Raw genomic sequence first — 19,758 nt, 5'->3', positions numbered from 1 at the left:
GCGTCTGTTGGGATTTGTTGTTGTTAGTAATTGCAAGAAAACTCATAAGATACACGCTGATAACGATAAAGGATCAAGTCAGGGTCCCGACAAGTAAGGCCGAAGAGCGAGTATACCTTATTATTGCGGATATCAGATAATACGATGCAAATAATGAACTAAAGGCAAATCAAAAGCGACTACAAAAGGTATGAATACACTGCATGAATTTGCGAAGCGTCACAAGAGTTGAATTGCAGATCCGTTCAACAAAACAATATGAAAGTACTCTAATACTCAGTGACCTGCCTTTTGATTCGATTGATGGTAGTCCAAGCTTTCGATAGTACGTGGAAATAACGATAATGATCTCCCTTCCTTTCTCCTCTCACCATTCCCCGCCGTCATTGGGCATGAAGATACAACAGTATGAAACATGTTTAAAAGGTACTCTCGTCGTCACCTTGACAACGAAAGGATTTTCGGAAACAAATGTATAATTGACTATACATACATATCTGTGATCCCATCATCATCAAAATGTCATATGCATATGATGTTACATGATCAACGTATACGAAGCACAATCTAAGAATACATCGGGGCAAACTCAAGCTTTAGCCGAAATAATAGTGTTTTCACTAGACCCAAATCAACACTTAAAGGATAGTTGGAATATCCGTTCTATCACCTAACCCTACTTGGATCTTATTACCATCTTGTTCCGATCCATAAGAAAGAACGACATAATGATTTTTGATGAACATATCACCTAAAACTGTGAATCCATCCATACCTCCCTATATAATCGAAAAGATCCCGTCAACTCAGATACAAATAGTCCAGGGGTGTTTTCGAAGAAGGGTTGTTGACTTACCTGAACACCTGAAATACACATTCCATTATACTGACCACTCTTTTTCCAAGCTAAATCAGATATAGGTACACCGAATTTCCGACCTGATATACTGAAAAAGATGTTTCCTGTGGACGGATATGAAGTGGTACATGGGATATACCATATCGACGATTGTGCATCTTGCCATGATCCCATTATATTACCGTGAATAAGTGAGGATGCGGAATTGGAAGTGATGATTAATGTGGTCTGTGGCAAAAGATAAACAGAGAATCTTAGTTGGTATGCTTAAACTGATATGTTTTGCAGAAGCTGAACCAACTTACACCGGTATCTATGATCGCTCTTCTAGGTGTAGTAGTGTCTTGATTCAGTACCGAATTAGATCCGACCAGGATATCATCCATAGTAATTCCCCTACAATCAAGCAAAAATCATTAAGGTGAGCTTGAGGCAAGACAGAGTAAGCGGATACTAAAGAAGCGAGCTTACCAATAATATTGACTTTGAACGTCTGTCCAAGTTAAACCATTTCTACCATTGACCACATAATTTTCTTCTATACCTCCTAGTGTATATTGGCCTTGACCTTCTTCATAAAAATTACCTTGATATTGTTTACCTTTTTGTAATCTTATGCTTAGGATATTCTCTGTCAATTGATTTGATTTTACCAAATTTGAAAATAATGTTGATCCTTGTTTAATAGTTGACATTGAATCTAAACCTAAACCTAATACACCACTTCTTTGTGATTGTTTAAAATCATCTTTATTAATACCACCTATTTCAGTTGAAATAGCAAATTTCATTTCTGTTGAAACCATCTTATTATTTTCAGAACCAAATGAAAGTATATCTGATGAAGTATAACCTAAAGCACCTGAACCATCAGCATAATAGAAATTCCAATTATCTGATATATTTTTATATGTCGTAGATTGATTTGGTTTAAAATAATTATGTGTATTTAAATTACATGATGAGCAATCTGGACCAAATATAAATAAATCACTTGATCCTGTATCAGGTAAAATCGGTAATGATTGAGGTGGTGTACCAATTGATATATAAGTAAACCATTCTGTATCTCCTCTTTCACCTTTAGCTACATTATCTGCATCACCCCAACTAAATAATTTACTTAAATCTGTATCTAAATTCAAAATTATTAAAGCTTTCGATTTTGATTGTCCCGATGAAGATGTTTTGGATCCACCAAAATTTAATCCTAAATTCAATAAACCTAGATCTAATCCTAATAATCTTTTTTTACTCTCATTCTCTATTTTCCCATTTTCTTGTTCTAGTTGATTGGCCAATAGTTCAGTCTCGGTACCAGTAAATGATCGTATTCGAGATCTTCTGTTTTCATCATCACGCTTCTTCTTCAACTTCAAGCCTAGTACACCCAAATCTAATCCCAAGTTCAATGATATAGGGCCAATTTTGATACCCCAAGAATTCAGCTGTTGGGCAACGATGATTTCACCGGAAAGTAGTTGAAAAGAGGGATCCGGTATTATGGGTAAGCTAATTTGAGCATGTACCAGACATGCCAAAGATATGATAAATACTATCACCCTTGTCAACATTTTCTTCCGTAAAAAAAGCAGTATCTTCGTGAGGTAGATAGATGATGCAAAATTCTATAATATCAGTAATGGTCACACATTTATATTATGGGATGACATTTTTTCTTGTATTCATCACTTGGCATGAAAACTTTGCAGAAGCTGCTCATTAAAGCGTTTCTTGACGGCCAGGATCATACATATGGTTGAATGAATTAATTAGTTTATCCACTTTATTACAAACTCGCCTAGGCAGGTTACGTTTCGGCGGATAAACGCCTCGCATACAAAGCAGGAGATCGCCACTGCCGCCTAGCATTGACTATGATGATACATCCTGAAACGTTTCGTCGGCAGAATGGGTAGTACGAAGTCACCTACAGATGAAATCTGCAGCTGATATCATATTGATAGAGAATTGATAAACATCGTCCGGTTCCAATTTCAACTTATACCTTTTTACGGGTAATTGACTCTAAATATTATGCTCGTCTGACCAAAATTCTGCAGATCGCCCAATAGGATTATCTGCGAATATAGCGTGAAGTGCAGAAAGATTGGTTGAATCAAGGCAGTCGAAAAACGAGCGCACAGACTATAACGAATCATCATCTTACTAGCTAGAATTCAGCTGCTCTATAACCACCACTGGATCGGTTCATTTGTAGGCTGTACAGCATAGACAAGTGTCAACCAAATGAGCAGAGTTATTTTGGTGAAATCGTGAAACGCGTTAAAACGACTTTATGCCTAAATTCCGCGTCCCAGTGATTTTACTGTCAGGTACGGTAAATTACCTCTTGCAGGTTAACCCAGTGTACTACTTTAGTACTTTTGACGGAATGCCTTTGGTACAAAGGTAGTTTGACTCTTTACTATCAGATTATAGAAGAGACGATATGTAAGCAGAGGATGTTGCCACCCACCTTGCAGCTTGAGTGTATGGACTGATGTATTGTATGCACAGTCATGCTCCATCTACGTACATAGCATCATAGAAGCGATTGCTTTCCAGACAAGGAAGAGCGTTACAAGTAACAAAAGAAAAGAACAAAAAACCATTTTCCGACGCGTGGATCGCTTTTTTGTTACATCTGTAGTGCTAGGTAGGGTCTTTTTGTCTTTTACTTGTCAACAAAAATCAATATAACCCTGAATTGTAGATACATTTAGGTCTAGTTTCTCTTTCTAATTTAACATCAATTTGACATCTGGCATGGCATCACGTCCTTAGTACTCTTATCGAAACTTATTTCATCATCACCAACATTCCTTTTTTTACGATTGCCAGTAGATTTGAACATTACATCTTGAAATTGTTCCCTTTCACTTTTGATTATTGATCTTTTTCGCTCAATTTAAACATCGCGTATGATATAATAAACCATCAACAATAATCCCTTCACAATGAAATCACTTAGAAGATCTTTAAATAACAATAATAACAGTAACAATTCATCTTCTTCATCATCTTCACCTGCACCTTCACCCCCATTACCACATGGACAACAACAATCAGCTACACCTTTGGGTAGACCAAGTCAAAAAGTTGCACCACCACAAAAAGTTATAAAAGCTTTACAATCACATAGATCAACTAATCCACAAGAATTAAGTTATAATAAAGGTGATTTTTGGTATGTTACTGGAGAAAGAAATGAATGGTTTGAAGCTTTAAGTGAGTACTGTTCAACCTCTCTAGCTCTGGCTTCAGCAGCAATCTCTCTGCTATACCGGATTTGTACAGATAATGGGGAGATGATACTGATTGTACGACCAAAAATAGATCCTTTGACCGGTTCAAGAGGTTTAGTACCGAAAGCAGACTTTGAGGAATTCGTTAAAGGTGGTAGACATCCCTCGGGTCAGAAGTCTATTGATCAAGGTAATCATGGAAGGTCAGTTAAGCGGTGGATCAGCTCTCTGAATTCTCGACTGACGGTAGTTATTGTAACAGACCGTATACACCCTCTCAAGGACATTTGTCGCAGCAGAGTGATCCTCGCTCACCACCTGGTACCAATATTTCTCCCCCTCTTTCTGCAGGAACTACCGCATCGAAGCCTAAACAACCGTAAGCCGATCGCAACTTCAACTCAAAGAGTCATCACTAATGTTGTTACATAACTCAGTGTTTATGCTATCGTGCAGTATGATTTCCATGCTGAGAGACCAGATGAACTAGATGCTAAGAAGGGAGAACCCATTGTAGTCATTGCACAGAGTAACCATGAATGGTAAGCCCTTACCAGATTTCATCGCTGGCTCAGACGCTAAATGCACCGAATACGTCTCTAGGTTCGTTGCCAAGCCTATCGGTCGATTAGGAGGACCTGGACTTATACCTGTAACGTTTGTGGAAATTCGAGATCCAGCAACTGGTAAACCAGTGGAGATGAACCCTAACATGGTACCTGCTGTAGAAGAGTGGAAGAAAGCTACAGCGGACTATAAAGCTGCTGCTATACCTTTAGGTCGTTTCGATATATCACCAGAACAAGCTGTGACGAATTCACCTTATGCTCCAGCACAAGCATCTAGTGCGAATGGATCACAGTCTTCACTTCCTCGTACGGGCTCAACGAGTTCGGTCAATCAATTGCAAAATGCGAATGGTAGAATCAGTCAAAGTAGTCGACATATATCTAATCCACCTACCCAGAAACAAGCCGAACCAGTCTACAAACCTGAACAAGATCCAATGTTCCCCCCAGGTGAACTTACATCGCTGGGTGTACCTTCATTCCACAACGAATCAGGAAATTACTGGTTCAGACTTCAGGTCAATTTTGTTCCTGATGAACCTAACGCACCTGCGTATACCTTAAGTTTGTATAGGACGTATGAGGATTTCTACGATTTCCAGATTACTTTATTAGATACTTTCCCTTACGAAGCTGGAAGATCAAGTAGACCAGGTGAAGAAGATCGTACGCCACCGGAAAGAATCTTGCCTTATATGCCTGGACCTGTAGATGATGAAATTGATGACGAGTTAACCGAATATAGAAGAGAAGAATTAGATGCTTATGTTAGAGCTTTAATAGATTTACGTTCAAAACAAGCTGGATATATACTTAGACATGAACTGATCAGAACATTCTTCGCTGCTAAATATGGTGATTATTGTGAAGAAATACCTAGAGAAGATATAATGGGAGAATTAGAAGAAAGATTAGCTGAAGTCCAGGTATCTGATCAACAGCAGATACAATCACATCAAAGAGGTTTGTCATCATCTGATCATATGAGATCACAATCTTCTGCGTCTAGACATTCACAAAATCACTCAATAAGCTTGAATGATAATAATCAAGACAACAGATATTCACCTCAACCATATATCCCTGGGCATCACACATCACATTCGCAATCCGCTTCAAGAAGTATATCTTCACGTGGCGCATCTCCTTTACCACCAATTGATACACAGCAACATCAACATCAATCGAATAGTAGACCTGGATCAAGTAGACAATCAGGTTTGATGTCTACCACAAGTATAACACCTAGTACGGGACTATTGTCCAGTAGCAATGTGATACCTAATTCAGCTTCCGGTGGTGGTGGTCAACCACCATATATTAAGATAAAGATTTATGATAGGGCAACGGACGACTTAATCGCTATACGTGTACATCCATCTGTGACACATTCGGAATTATTCGAGAAAGTTAGAGCTAGATTAGGACCAAATGTGAATTTGTTACGATATAGATCATCGATGGACGGTGGTGCTGCCAATAATCAGGGATATAAGGATTTAACAGATGACAGAGAATTAAGAGATTGGATGAGAATAGAAGATCAAAAATTAGTTTTATACGCCGAACAATGATAAAAGAACTTGATTGTTACAGAAAGTCAAAAAAGGGTAGAGTTGTACGAAGTAAAGCAGATATATAGACCAAGAAGAATTGTTACAATCGTATAGTCATCATCTAGAATCAATGTATGCATTTTTGCTAAAGTCACATATATACTTGATGCACGAGAAGAGGAGAAAGCATCGAATTGAGATTAGATACCTTATTGCAGATGGGGGTTATTAAGTGCCACATAGTGATAAGACCGATATTATCCGTCACCATACTCGTGGTTCTCTTGCATCACTCGCATTTGGTAGTTGATGCATTAGCAGTTGTGCAATCGAACATCTTCATTACATGATATTGTTGATAACATTGTTGCTATTTCAGTGCATATCCATCGTAAACATTACATTGACTATCTATCTTTAAGGCTGAAACCTGTGAAGGGTTCAAATAGCGATCTCCTCAACTGAAAAACAGCACTTTTACGTTCATCAAGTGTTGTTCAAGTGTTAAAAACTCAACCACGACCAGTTCAAGGAAACAGAACATACCGAAGAGCTATATAGGCTTAGCTCGATTTTGAGTAGTACAAAATGGTCAGTCAATTTCAAGGACTGCCCGTATCTCATATGATAGCTGATCATTCATTTGATATATAGGTACGAATCATCATTAAGGGTGGTGTGTGGAGAAATACAGAGGATGAGATTTTGAAAGCTGCCATTTCGAAATACGGAAAGAATGTAGGTTGTTTTAACCAATCTTTAAAAGGTCCTCATCGTGTGTGAGCTAATATTCTTGTGTGGTATAGCAATGGGCTCGTATATCGTCTCTTTTAGTTCGTAAAACACCAAAACAATGTAAAGCTAGATGGTATGAATGGTTAGATCCATCGATCAAAAAAGTTGAATGGTCAAAGGTGAGCATCTAGTTTCAATTACATGGTTGAAGCTATAATACTGATGACATGAAATTTTGACCAGACCGAAGATGAGAAACTTTTACATTTAGCGAAATTGATGCCTACACAATGGCGTACGATAGCTCCAATTGTAGGAAGAACAGCTACGCAATGTTTAGAAAGATATCAAAAGCTACTTGATGATGCTGAAGCTAAAGATAATGAAGAATTAGGGTTAGGTGCAGGTGAAAATGATGAAGCTAGACCTGCTGAAGGTAGTGGTAGTGGTGTAAGAGGTTTAAAACCAGGTGAAATTGACACGGATCCTGAAACTAGAGCTGCTAGACCTGATCCTATAGATATGGATGATGATGGTAAGTTAGAGTAAAAATCAGTTTTAAATAAGAGGTAGGATATTAGATAGCTGATCACCTCATATCCTTTAACGAATAGAGAAAGAAATGTTGTCAGAAGCTAGAGCAAGATTAGCAAATACTCAAGGTAAAAAAGCTAAAAGAAAGGCTAGAGAGAGACAATTGGAAGAAGCAAGAAGATTAGCTTTCTTACAGAAAAAGAGAGAATTGAAAGCTGCCGGTATCAAGTGAGTTGTCCGACACCGCAGGAACGCAAATGGAATAACTCATGTATCTTTTTGGCCTATAGCCTCCGTCCGAAAACGAAGAAGAAGGGTATGGACGTGAGTTCAGCTTTTGGCTTTATACCAAGCTTATGAAAACAAAAGCTGATCGATCTTGTTTTCTAGTACAACGCCGACATTCCATTCGAAAAACAACCTGCACCCGGGTTTTATGATGTAGCGGAAGAGAATGCCAAAGTGTATGCTGCTCCAGTGGGCCAATCTTTACGAGCATTAGAGGGTAAACGAAAGCAGGAATTAGAAGAAGCAGAGGAAAAGAAGAAAAAGTCAAAAGGCAATGATGGAAAGAGTAACCAAACCGCTCAATTTGTTCAAGCGAGAGAAGCACAAATCAAGAAGTTAAAGGAGCAAGAACAGATTATTCGAAGGAGGAAATTGAACCTTCCTACACCTCAAGTGGGAGAACAAGAATTAGAGGATATCGTTAAAATCGGTCAAGCTGGGGAACTCGCTCGAGAACTTGTCGGAGGTGAAGGTTCAGGTAGTAAAGCCACCGAAGGATTGATAGGAGAATATGAAGGTTTAGGTCAAGCTAGAATGGCAAGAACACCTAGAACGGGTCCTCAGCGTGAGTCAAAACTGTGCTGGATTGCTTGTCTCACAACGGAGGGAAATGAAGCTAATCTCTACCATCTCAGAGGACAACGTTATGGCTGAAGCACGAAATCTCCGAAACATGATCAACGCTCAGACACCCCTTCTTGGCGACCAAAACACTCCTTTCCACGGTGGCGATGCAGGCGGTACTGGTTTCGAAGGCGCTACTCCTCGTCGTGGTGCTGCGCCAACTCCCAATCCCCTTGCTACTCCTGCTCGAGGAGGAGTACTCTCTACTCCTCGAACAGCTGGAGGCGTTGGGGCTACACCTGCCCGTACACCTCGAGATAACCTCAGTATAAACGACGGAGAATCATTTTATGGTGAAACACCACGAGATGAGAAACGACGTATAGCCGATGCTAGAAGAGCTTTGAAAGCTGGATTTGCTGCTTTACCTAAACCCGAAAACAACTTTGAGCTTGCTGAAACTGAAGAAGATGAGGAAGAGGATGAAGAGGCAGTACCTTTGTCCGAAGAAGATGCAGCAGAAAGGGACCGACGTTTGAAAGCTGCTCGAGAATTAGAAGAGCGATTAGAACTTGAACGAAGAAGTATAGTAGTAAAGAAAGGTTTACCTCGACCTATAAATGTCAACACTTACAAGATACTGGAGGAACTGAACTCAGTCGAAGCCGATGCTGACTCTGCCATGGCAGCAGCATTCAAAATGGTCAATTTAGAAGTCGCAATGTTAATGAAACATGATTCAATTGCTCATCCCTTACCTGGAACATCTATCCCTGGTGGTACAATATCAGATTATGATATGCCTGAAGATGATTTCGTTTCTGCTGCTAAACAAGCTATTCATTTGGAATTAGCAGGTACTCTAGGATTACCTGGTGCGAGTGATGAACAATTGAAGATAGTAATCGGATCTAATTTAACTGATAATTTCGAGGAATTCTCTACAAGTTGGTCTTCAAAAGATGTACAAGATGGATTGATATATTCAAACATAAAAGGAAAATATATTGAGAAATCTAATTTATCAAATGAAGAATTGATTGAATGTTATTTGAATACGATCAATAATTCAAAGGGAAAAATAATCGTTGAAGCTACAAAAGCAGTTAAATCAGAAAAGAAATTATCAAAACAATTAGGTGGATATCAAATGATAAATTCCAAAAATAAACAAAAAATATTGGAATTGATGGAAGATATACATCAACAAAAAAGAGATTATGAAACTTTTAATATGTTAAAATCTTTAGAAGAATCTGGTGCACCATCAAGATTAGAAAAAATAAAATTGGAAGTTGAAACTCTAGAAAAGAGAGAAAGAGATTTACAAGCTAGATATGCAGAATTGAATGATGAGAGAAGAGAAAGAACTTCAAAGATCGAACAGGTAAGTTTCCCTTGTAGTAATTAGTACATTTGATTTGATCACCAAACTAATAAACCCCATTTCTCACTTTACAGCTCGAAGAAGATAAACTGGTACTTCAAGCTCAAGCTGCTTTGGATGCTCAAGGCGGTGAAGCTGAAGTTGAAGAAGTTGATGGTAATGATGTACAGATGAATGGGGATTAGAGCATATAGATCTTACGCATGAATCAATGATGTTTTTATATTATGATCATGATATGCATTGTTGTTAATTAGCTATGAATATGATGGTATACTCGTTACAATGTTGTCCGCAAACAAGACTAGTTATAATCATTGATCAGGATCATGCGATACCGAAATGCCCTTTACCTGTATTTATGAATCATTTACCACCCCCACCACCTAATCTACCAAACAAATTACCTACGACACCACTTTGACCAGATTGAGATTTATAACTTTCCAAGAAATGTTTCATCATTTCATATTCTCTCTTATCATCTTCACCTAAATTTTTTATACCTTGATTCAATTCATCGTCATCATCAAACTCATAATCATCATCATCATCATCTGAAATACCAGCGTTCTTTAGGGCAGCTTTCAATTCTCGATCCATTAATAATAAATCATCTTCTTCCATAGCTTCTAATTCTTCTTCTGTAGGTAAAGGTGGTAAAGCAGAAGAAGAGCCAGTTTTATTTATCGCTGAAGGATCGAGTTTCGGTATTGTAGGTCTAGCTGATTTTGCATTGTTTTTCGCTTTAGATGTTGATTTCGTTTTCTTACTTGATGAAGAAGGCTTAGTTGTTGAGGTATCAGAAGATTTATTTTTAGATAATTCTTGATCCATAGCTTTCATAACTGATTCAAATGAACTTAGAGAAGAATTACCATGAACGTCATTATTTATCGAGTTATTCGTTTCATTTTCCTTATCGGCGAATTGTACTTTTTTATCATTATTATTTTTTGCTTGATTGGCAGAATCGATGATAGTAGATTTAAATAATGATTTAGGTAAATCTTCAGCTTTGAATTTAGTAGAAGATCCATTCTGAGGTACAAAAGCTATTTTTTGAGGAAAATATCCATAGAATAGTTAGTTGTGCAAAAAAAAAAACAACAAAAATAAATGACATATGTGATATGAAGTTGAAATAAGTAGAAAAAACTTACCACCTCTAGCTTGTCGATCACCTAAGATACCTTTCCATAAATCATCATTTATACCTAAAGCTTCTTTTGCAAATTTCAAGAATTCTTCTTGTTCTTCTTCCATATCAACATCCATTCCCTCGTCACCCTCTTCTTCTTTGTCGTCCTCTTCGATCCCATCATCATTATCATCAGCAGGTTCACCCCAAACACGTCTTTGCATCTCTTCATCCAAGTTCAGTTTTTGTTGATCTTGCATTTCAGTTTCTTCATCTTCTTCGGTTATTTCCTGGATTTTAGCTTGATTTGAATTTGAACTTGAATTTGAATCTGTATTCGATGAGATTTCACCTTCAGACCATTTCATCTGTGCAATTTTTCTACCTATCGTACCTACTGGAGGTAACTCAGATTCATCATCTTCATCTTCATCAGAAGAATCAGATATAACTCCATCATATTCTTGTTTAGCGAATTTGGGTGGTCTCATCGACGAAGAATCAAAATCTTTATGATCAAATTTTACTTCTTTCTTCGCTTGCGCTTTCGCTTTCGATCTTGCTTTTGCATTTGCGTTTGATCTTGACTCAAACTTCGAGCTGTCTTCACTGATATCCTCCTTGGCGGACGCAGGTGAAGCTTTATTTTGCGTTCTTTTACCCCATTCTTCAGCTGGTAAAGACGGTACAAGGTTTTCCAGTCTACTAGCTTTTTCAGCCTCCAACTTTTGTCTTGTATTGGCCTCTTCTTCAGAGTCGTCATCAGAGTCATCCATATCCCCATCTGACAATTCACTGTGCAGAATTGGTATAATTAGCTTTGTGGGATGATTAATTCAGGAGATGTACACCACAGCTTACTCTTCAAATCTAGCTCCAGTTAAATCACCTTGACCACCGACAAAACTTTCCACTTTTTTAGCTAAATCTTGTAATGCTTGACCGTGCTCTTCACTCAATTCAGCCTTTTCATTTTCACCAGGTATGACTGATGGTCCTGATCGTCCAGACGCGCGCATCATCATACCATCTAATTCGTCAGGAGATACTTCCAACCATGATTCACTATCCTCAGGATATGCCGGATCAACTGTCAGATCTTCGATGCTATCATCGTTGACTGAAGAAACGGCTGAATCGACCAAATATGCAAATGAAGGTCTCTGTGCAGCGGTACTGATATGACAAAGTTCCATGCATGTTAGCATTCTAATCTAATGTATATTGAACTCAATCAACTCACTCTGCAGATTTTACATTTTGATATCCTTTGATAGCTTCCTTTTCTCTCAATTTCCACTTTTCACTGCCTTCCAACTCATCACTGAACCAACCTGCTTTTCTGAGGTTATCTGAAAACGATTTATACGAATCATCTTGTTTAATTAAATCATTTTGATTTTCTTCTAGAACACCACTTCTACCTTTTTTACCACCTTCTTTATACATAATTTCAAATCCAGTTGAAATTTTTACACCTAAATCCCTCCAACGTTTCTCACCTTCATTGTTGGGATTATCAGGTACATGCCATTCTAGACCGAATATTCTAGGTGGATGAAATACTTGTCCTTGTAATTGTGCATATGCTGCTCTTGTCATTGTGATTGGTGTAAGTATTGAAGATGAAGGTGGGAAATGTGTCATACGTGCAGCAGCCTGAACAAAGAGAAAAACCTTTAGTCAGTCAGTCGATTCATGGCATGAGGGCTCCAATGGGAAGAAACCGAACTGCTACTTACACGTAATTGTGATGGATCACGAACATAAAACCCTTCGACAGCCCGCTGGATCAATTCTGGATTCTGTTTCAATGCTTTAGCAATAGGTATAGGTAGATATGCTTTGGTTCTATGCTGATGCGTCTTAAGACCTTCCGGATAGCTAAAACGAATATCATGATTGATCTCAGCCTTTTATCTGGATTACCTCCGTAATTATCTAAGATGACTTCAGGCAAGATAACCACAATATCACATACCATGAAACTCTCTCCCATACAGCTTTCTCCATTCGCTCTTCGGCTTTATATCTCCCTGTTCGTACAGCAGAAATAGCATCTTCTTCACTTATATATGCTTCAGGATCATACTGTCTATCCATATCTTCGTCATCTGGTATCTGCCTTGGTTTAGACGATATCGAACGGACTGATAAAGGTATCAGATGTAGATGTCCACATTGAAGCCATAGCTAAGATTCATAACGAGGAATCAGCACAGATGATGGGAAATTTGTATCAGCGATAACAAAAGACAAACATACTCTGTTTTCAGCATTCTCAGGTGATACCCATGCAGGTAAATCATTTGCAGCTTCTATGAGTAAGAATTCCCCATCGGTATCGCGTATACTGGAGTCACGATGTCAGCTAATTATATGCCTCGAATGTCATGCAACGAAAACTTGCCTAATGATGATATCCTGCCAATTTTCACTTATCTTCTTCAATAACCAAACTACCAACCACTCATCATCCACCGCATCACCAACTCTCATTGTTCCTTCCAACTTATCACCATTTGATGATACTTTCAACTCCCAAGAATCCTTATTCCACAACCAAGGTTGTATCAGCAATGATTGAACGTATTGCGTCAGAAGTAAAGATGTTGAAGTAGCTTCCAGAGTTGATGGTAAATGAAGCGTATAATGAAGTGTATCCTCTGAAATGGTCGGTAATGGGAATGCTCGAGGAGTATGAGCTAATGAAGGGAAGGAAGCTGCCATACTGCTGAATTCGCCAATAATATGTCTAAAGCAATGGCCCTTTGTAAGATACGATGGAGTCTGAGCTAAGGTCTCTGAGGTAAAGATATCAGAGAAGCAGTTAATTGTTGAAAGACCAGTATTCAACGCTTCAACAGTCTTAGAGAAGCGAGTTCCATCTTCGGTTATTTTGAATATCTTTTAACTTTTTTTACCTAATTTGGGTGGCAAATCGTTGGAACAGAACATTAATAATTAAACTTTATCGGACTTCGCCTTTTTTTCTTCGCTTTGTTGTTGTTGTCTTTATTCATTCCTTATTCATAAAATTGATCACTATCATTTTATCGTATTGTGCCATATACCCTTCGAGTCCTGTAGGATACCAAGTGAGAGACAGAAGTATAGTGCTTGTCGATAACAATAGGACATGTTCTCATTTTTCGGTGATCAAGATGGTAAACAACCTAGACCACCTGTAACGACTGTTGTATCAAAAGTGTCAGTAGTAAAGAAAGTCTCAACCTCAACTTCGACATCAACATCCTCTATACCTCGACCATCATCTTCAGTCTCCAAGCCCTCAAGTAATGGTCTACTGAAGGTGCCTACCTCAAGCTCATCTAAAATAAATGGTACCTCACCTATAAACAGTGGAAGTAGTCCAGCTACATCACCTTTATCAAGGCCGACATTACTGAAAAAACCTTCATCGACCAGATCAGATATTTCACCTAAAGCCACGCCTAAGAAATCATCACCTGGTAAATCACCTATACCGAAAAGAAAAGCTTCAACCGTAGCACGTATAGAATCTGAGTCTGAATCCTCTTCCTCAGGAGAATCAGACTCGGATTCAAGTGAAGATGCTTTAGATCCTAAACCACATTCAGTGAAGAAACGCAGGAAAGGTTTAGGTCCAGCTACTGGTAATTCAACTCCGACCAGCTCTAAAGGAGGGAGAGGAATAGATGATATAGATGAACTGAGAAGGAAAGATGAATTATTTTGTTTAGATCAAGTTGATATGAGAGGTGAATACGGTAGAGGTTGGATAGGGTTTGTAGGTTCAGAGGAAGTTTTAAAAGGTAAAGTTGAAGGTTGGGCTGGCGGTTCTGGATGGGGTGAACATAAAGGTTCAGATAAATATCAAGCATGTAAGTCAGAGTTTTCAATTTTACAGTTTCGCAGTATAGACCAAAATAGCTGATAGGGTAAACCAGATTTTCCTCAACCTGGATTTGAAAATAGTGATAAACCACCCTCAGTAGAACTGCTGTATCCTGCTACTGGATGTCGTGAAAAGTGAGCTTCGTATTGGACAATTATATTGGGAACATAACTCATCTTTATCGACTTTAGGTTTGTACTCCTCACGCCGACGTCTCTTAGAGAATATAATCCCATGTCAGAGCTTAGAAACGCTTTACGTATGATACTGGAGCGTAAGTACCGTTAGATAACAGAGAAGGCCTGAGTTAATATAGTCTGATCCCTTCATCTTTATCCAAATAGACTATATACCACCTTCTCACGCACATATATTCGGTACACTATCAGACTCTTTATCAGATCCTCTAGAAACCCCTTCTCTCATGGCTTCTCGGGTCACATCACCATTCGCCGGATCTTTAGCTACTCCACCACCAGATGCTATACCGTCTGAAACAATAGGTGATGCACTCAGAAAATCATTAGCTTCGAACAGAAGAGATGGACCAGGCTTTTTACGTGCTATGGAAAGATATAATAGAGCAATGCAGGATTTGCAGCAAGAAGGAAGTATGAAAAGTCACTTGAAAGGTAGAAGAATGAAGACTAGAGAATGGTCCCAACTGGTTGATTTCGTACACGACTCTGCGTATTCAAGGATTGTTGGACCTTATTCTAATGAGCTAGAGGTGAGTCGAGTAAGAAGATAGCGTTGGAGAATATCCAGATCGGTCGCTGAAAAAAAGTATGATTTAGCACCATCCCAAACACCCTGTTGAAGTGGCAGAAGCTATAAGTGGGAAAGAAGATGCTTATGGTGAACTTCGACATAAGTAAGTATCTGACGTATCTGACCGACCGTGATTCATCGTTATCTACGCAAACTGATGGCTATGTCCAGCTTCATGAGTAGAATCATCGAACAGACGAAACTTGGTCCGGATTCTGTTTTGTAAGTTCTTTCAACTGCGTGTAATCCGGAATATGGCTGACCGATTTGTCCAGTGTCGATTTGGGAAGTGGTGTTGGAAATTGTGTGGTGCAAGCAGCATTACAGGCGGGATCCAGAAGGTTTGTTCTCGTCATTAGTGGACCATGTGCTTGAACGATCTAGCTGATGCAATGGTATCATTAACTAGTTATGGCTTTGAATTGTTACCTGTTCCAGCGCATTGCGCTCGTTTACAACTTAGAGAAGTTCAACGGAGATGGGCAATGTGGGGTTTGAAAGGTAATTTAGATGTTGAAGTACATGAAGGAGATTTCCGAGTTCTTCCAGTAGTTGCTAAAAGGTTAAGGGAAGCCGATGTTGTGGTAAGTGATTTTACTCATATTATTGGTACTATAATATGGTGAAGGAATGTTAACTGATATTTGTCTTGAATGTGGATCAATATAGCTTGTTAATAATGAGGTTTTCCCTTCTTCACTAAATATCGATTTGACCAATATGTTTTTGGATTTAAAAGACGGTGCAAAGATTGTCAGTTTGAAACCATTTGTACCTGAAGGATTTAGAATGAATGAAAGTAATGTAAGTCTCAGCGTTCTTGCTTGATCGATTGATCAATATCTGAAAACCTAAAATACTTTAAACATACTGATCTGTACAACATAAATGTGTATTCAGTGTGATTCTTTCGGTGCCATTGTAAAGTCAAGTCAACATACATATTATCAAGATTGGGTAACATGGAAAGGAGATTCAGGAAAATATTATGTTCAAATCATCGATAGAACAAAAAGAGCTAAATTTGAAGAAGAAATGATGAGTGGTAGAAGATCGAGACGGTAATTAAAAATTACGAGAGAATCGACAATCACATTGGCATAAATAATGGATCAATTAGAGCAGGCAGTGATTTGGATATTCACGATAGGAAGAGGAGGATCTAAAAGCGGTTTTCAGCTGAATAAAAATCTGTTTTCTGGGTATCAGTATTTCATTTCATATGTTTAGAGATAAAAAAGATTAGATATTATACACTATACATATAGATATAGATAATTTGTCATTTGTTTTATCATAGTTTTCACTTATTGTGCTGTCAGGATTGTATGCTAATGCTAATGGTGTTTCGATTTAGTATTCGCGAATAAGATCGCCTTGATGCTGAATGCAAAAAACTGTTGTCATTGTGAACCGGATGCTGTAGACGGCTTCTTTCAACTGTTTTCTACATGATATACATGAAATACGTGACATCGTATTATAAAATAAAAAAATTCAATATATCATCTTATAAGACATTCCATTTTTTACTTTTTATTTCTATGTAAAAAATGGGACTTTTCTGGTTATTTGGAATCCAAAGAGAAAAGGTGGAAAAAGAGTACATGTTTTATGGAAAAAGAATGGATATTATATACCGAAAAGGGTAAAATGATTGATCGTAACTATAAAATAATAACCAAAAGGAACCGAATATATAGATACTAGAAAACATGAAATTGATTTAGACATAAAAGCGAAATGATGAAAAATGTTATACTACGAATATGAGTCCTTTATCTTAACTTTTCAACCGGTATAACCAAAATTACTATCCTGTCCATACGATTGACCATTTTGATTCGAAACAGTATTTACGACTGTACCGAAGTTAAATCTTGTATCATCATCGTTTTCATGTTCATTTGAATGCATTTGCATTTCAATTGGTAATTGAATACCCATTTCTAAATCATCCATCTGTGTCGCTGATGCTGCTGCTGCTTGCATAGCTTGTTGAACCATATTTATATCAACATCATTATTGTTATTGTTATTGTTATCATTCACTTCTACTGTTGGTATTATTCCATCATTTCCATTTGTATTGCCGTTCAGGCCAGGATCAAGGTTTGCATGCTGTTGCTGTATTTCAGCAGAATTGATAAGTATCGTTGATGGTCCAGCTTGACTTTGCGATTGTTGTGATTGATCTATTGGCGCATATGGCTGCTGTTGATAATACGATGATTGATCCCCTGATAAAAGAGATAGATCATTCGAAGCTTGAGATTGATTGGCAGTACTATACGATTCGATCGGCTGAGGTTGGACGGGAGGAGCAGGAGGAGGTTGATTAATTTTCGTCCTTCTCCTTCTCGATTGATTACCTACACCATTATGAGGTGCTGAGAATCTAGTTGGTGCATTAGCTATTGTTGAAGATGGACCTGATATTTTAGGTTTTTTATTCGATGGTAATGAAGAGTTATTGTTGTTGGAATTATTATGGATTGATTGAGTGATAGAATTTATATCTGATGTTGAAATTCCAGGATTTGACATTGATACTTTTATACCTGGATGACCAGCTGCTAAAGCTGCAGCTGCAGCTTCTTTTCTTGCTGCTTGAGCTAATAATTCATGTTCTTTTTGTGCATTCGCTTGTGCTTCTTCTTGTTTCATACCTCTACCTTGAAATCCACCATTTTCAAATCTCCATAAATGATTCGCCCTAATTCTCCATCCATTTATACACCCTTGATTCAGTTTTTCATAATACATATCGGCTCCTTTTCTAGCTAAATATGTTCGAACTCTATGTGCTGAACATCGACCTTCATCTCCATCCCATTCTGAAGGATAATGCGATCTAATCCAGTTGACTATTTCGTTGGGTTTCTACAGAAAATTACAATTGACACGTTAGCACAGATTTCTTCATAGCTTCAAGCGTAGATGATGATGATCATGACTAGTGAAACATAATGCTTGAACCATCATGTAACACTCACCAAAGGCCAATTGTCATTTCCATTGGAAAGTAGTGCACGACCTGAAGAAGAACCGCGGAATGTTAGCGACGAGATTTCCCTAATATGCATTCGGTAGAATATGTTACTTACCAATGAACAGATTAACACTTGCATTCGGAGGCGGCTGTAAAATTCAAAATTACCATCAGCTATTATTCATACAAACATTTTATGATTGTGGCAAATCGTGATACATGACAATATTGATGATAATGATGTTATTTGGAAAGATAGCGATAAGATAAGGAAAAACAAGCGGCAGTGCCACTATACGAAACACGAAAACTGGGAAACTTACAGGAGCCCATTCTGGATTTGTCATGATTGCTGTCGGGGGTGCAATAGCTCTCATCATTTTAGCTGTAGGTGAACCTGGCATATTTTCACTTTCCGCTGCTATTTGAGCTATAGCATCGAGATCTATATTGAGGGTTTCATTTGTTAATTGATCTGGAGGTGGGAAATCTGCTGGTCTAGGATTTGGTGCTGATGCAATTGATTCTCTAATTCCCATTGATGTACTTGAAAGATATTCTCTATCCTGTTCTTGCTGATCACTACCATTGGTAGGCTGCTGTCCTTGCTGATCATTATTATTGTTATCATTATGATGTGGAGGTGCAGGTAAATCCATTAATTCAGGATCAATTTGAGGTTCATTATTTTGTTGTTCGGGTTGAGGTGTATTAGATGTACTTTTTTCTGCTGGTGCAGGTGTAAGTTCGGTTGAAGAGGGTAAAGGATTTGGTGATTCTGCTGCTGCCGTCGTCGCAGCTTGTTCAACCGAGGGTGGATTGGGTGTTGAAGCTGATTCGGACATATTGGTGAAAGGAAAGATGAAATGGACGTTGCCGAAATGACGGCTGATAGTGGATGAACGTGTTTTCTTTTCCTGGTGGACGTGATTTTTCCCCTTGAATTGGTGAAGTGTTCGGTGTCGCAGTAGTATGCTCAGTCAAAGATGTATGATGAAGGATGCAACGTCGAGAAGAGCTATATGAAAGATGACAAAGGTAGTGAGATGTTGTTGTTGCTTGTGTATACAATCATAATAATCAATAATCAAATAATCAATAATCAATATAAAGCATAAAGGGGGGGTTTATACTCTCCGCGCAGGAATTAAGGGTAACCTTAACATCTTGACGGGATCAAATCGACAGTATATCCCCGGAATTACTCAAAACGCCGCCACTAATGTATTAGGTA

At 38.2% G+C, this 19,758-nt stretch overlaps 6 protein-coding genes across 6 annotated transcripts; 3 read left to right on the top strand and 3 right to left on the bottom strand.

Moving 5' to 3' along the window:
• Positions 1–638: 638 nt before the first annotated feature.
• On the bottom strand, positions 639–2,433 carry L201_000819 (uncharacterized protein; the record flags this gene model as incomplete). Its single annotated transcript, XM_066216615.1, has 4 exons — positions 639–779; positions 857–1,087; positions 1,165–1,255; positions 1,331–2,433. 4 exons carry the CDS (start codon positions 2,431–2,433, stop codon positions 639–641), a joined length of 1,566 nt encoding a protein of 521 aa, XP_066072712.1.
• Positions 2,434–3,819: 1,386 nt separating this feature from the next.
• L201_000818 (uncharacterized protein) lies at positions 3,820–6,250 on the top strand (the record flags this gene model as incomplete). The annotated part of the gene is made up of 5 exons (XM_066216614.1): positions 3,820–4,090; positions 4,199–4,310; positions 4,370–4,486; positions 4,545–4,649; positions 4,711–6,250. The coding sequence occupies 5 exons, from the start codon at positions 3,820–3,822 to the stop codon at positions 6,248–6,250; spliced, it is 2,145 nt and encodes a 714-aa protein (XP_066072711.1).
• A 570-nt stretch (positions 6,251–6,820) lies between these two features.
• On the top strand, positions 6,821–9,925 carry L201_000817 (pre-mRNA-splicing factor CEF1; the record flags this gene model as incomplete). Its single annotated transcript, XM_066216613.1, has 9 exons — positions 6,821–6,823; positions 6,887–6,970; positions 7,039–7,146; positions 7,211–7,502; positions 7,582–7,729; positions 7,792–7,825; positions 7,892–8,354; positions 8,425–9,740; positions 9,815–9,925. 9 exons carry the CDS (start codon positions 6,821–6,823, stop codon positions 9,923–9,925), a joined length of 2,559 nt encoding a protein of 852 aa, XP_066072710.1.
• A 181-nt stretch (positions 9,926–10,106) lies between these two features.
• Positions 10,107–13,611, bottom strand: L201_000816 (uncharacterized protein; the record flags this gene model as incomplete). The annotated part of the gene is made up of 8 exons (XM_066216612.1): positions 10,107–10,795; positions 10,904–11,676; positions 11,743–12,057; positions 12,125–12,540; positions 12,624–12,765; positions 12,863–13,074; positions 13,147–13,234; positions 13,292–13,611. 8 exons carry the CDS (start codon positions 13,609–13,611, stop codon positions 10,107–10,109), a joined length of 2,955 nt encoding a protein of 984 aa, XP_066072709.1.
• A 409-nt stretch (positions 13,612–14,020) lies between these two features.
• Positions 14,021–16,597, top strand: L201_000815 (uncharacterized protein; the record flags this gene model as incomplete). Its single annotated transcript, XM_066216611.1, has 10 exons — positions 14,021–14,747; positions 14,814–14,895; positions 14,953–15,035; positions 15,106–15,491; positions 15,559–15,635; positions 15,704–15,754; positions 15,808–15,873; positions 15,942–16,116; positions 16,202–16,336; positions 16,433–16,597. 10 exons carry the CDS (start codon positions 14,021–14,023, stop codon positions 16,595–16,597), a joined length of 1,947 nt encoding a protein of 648 aa, XP_066072708.1.
• A 726-nt stretch (positions 16,598–17,323) lies between these two features.
• Positions 17,324–19,369, bottom strand: L201_000814 (uncharacterized protein; the record flags this gene model as incomplete). Its single annotated transcript, XM_066216610.1, has 4 exons — positions 17,324–18,415; positions 18,529–18,569; positions 18,640–18,673; positions 18,848–19,369. The coding sequence occupies 4 exons, from the start codon at positions 19,367–19,369 to the stop codon at positions 17,324–17,326; spliced, it is 1,689 nt and encodes a 562-aa protein (XP_066072707.1).
• Positions 19,370–19,758: the final 389 nt, after the last annotated feature.

This window comes from Kwoniella dendrophila, chromosome 1 (assembly GCF_036810415.1).
Source record: "Kwoniella dendrophila CBS 6074 chromosome 1, complete sequence".
NCBI lineage: Eukaryota > Fungi > Basidiomycota > Tremellomycetes > Tremellales > Cryptococcaceae > Kwoniella > Kwoniella dendrophila.
This window is presented reverse-complemented; position numbering and strand designations above follow the sequence as displayed.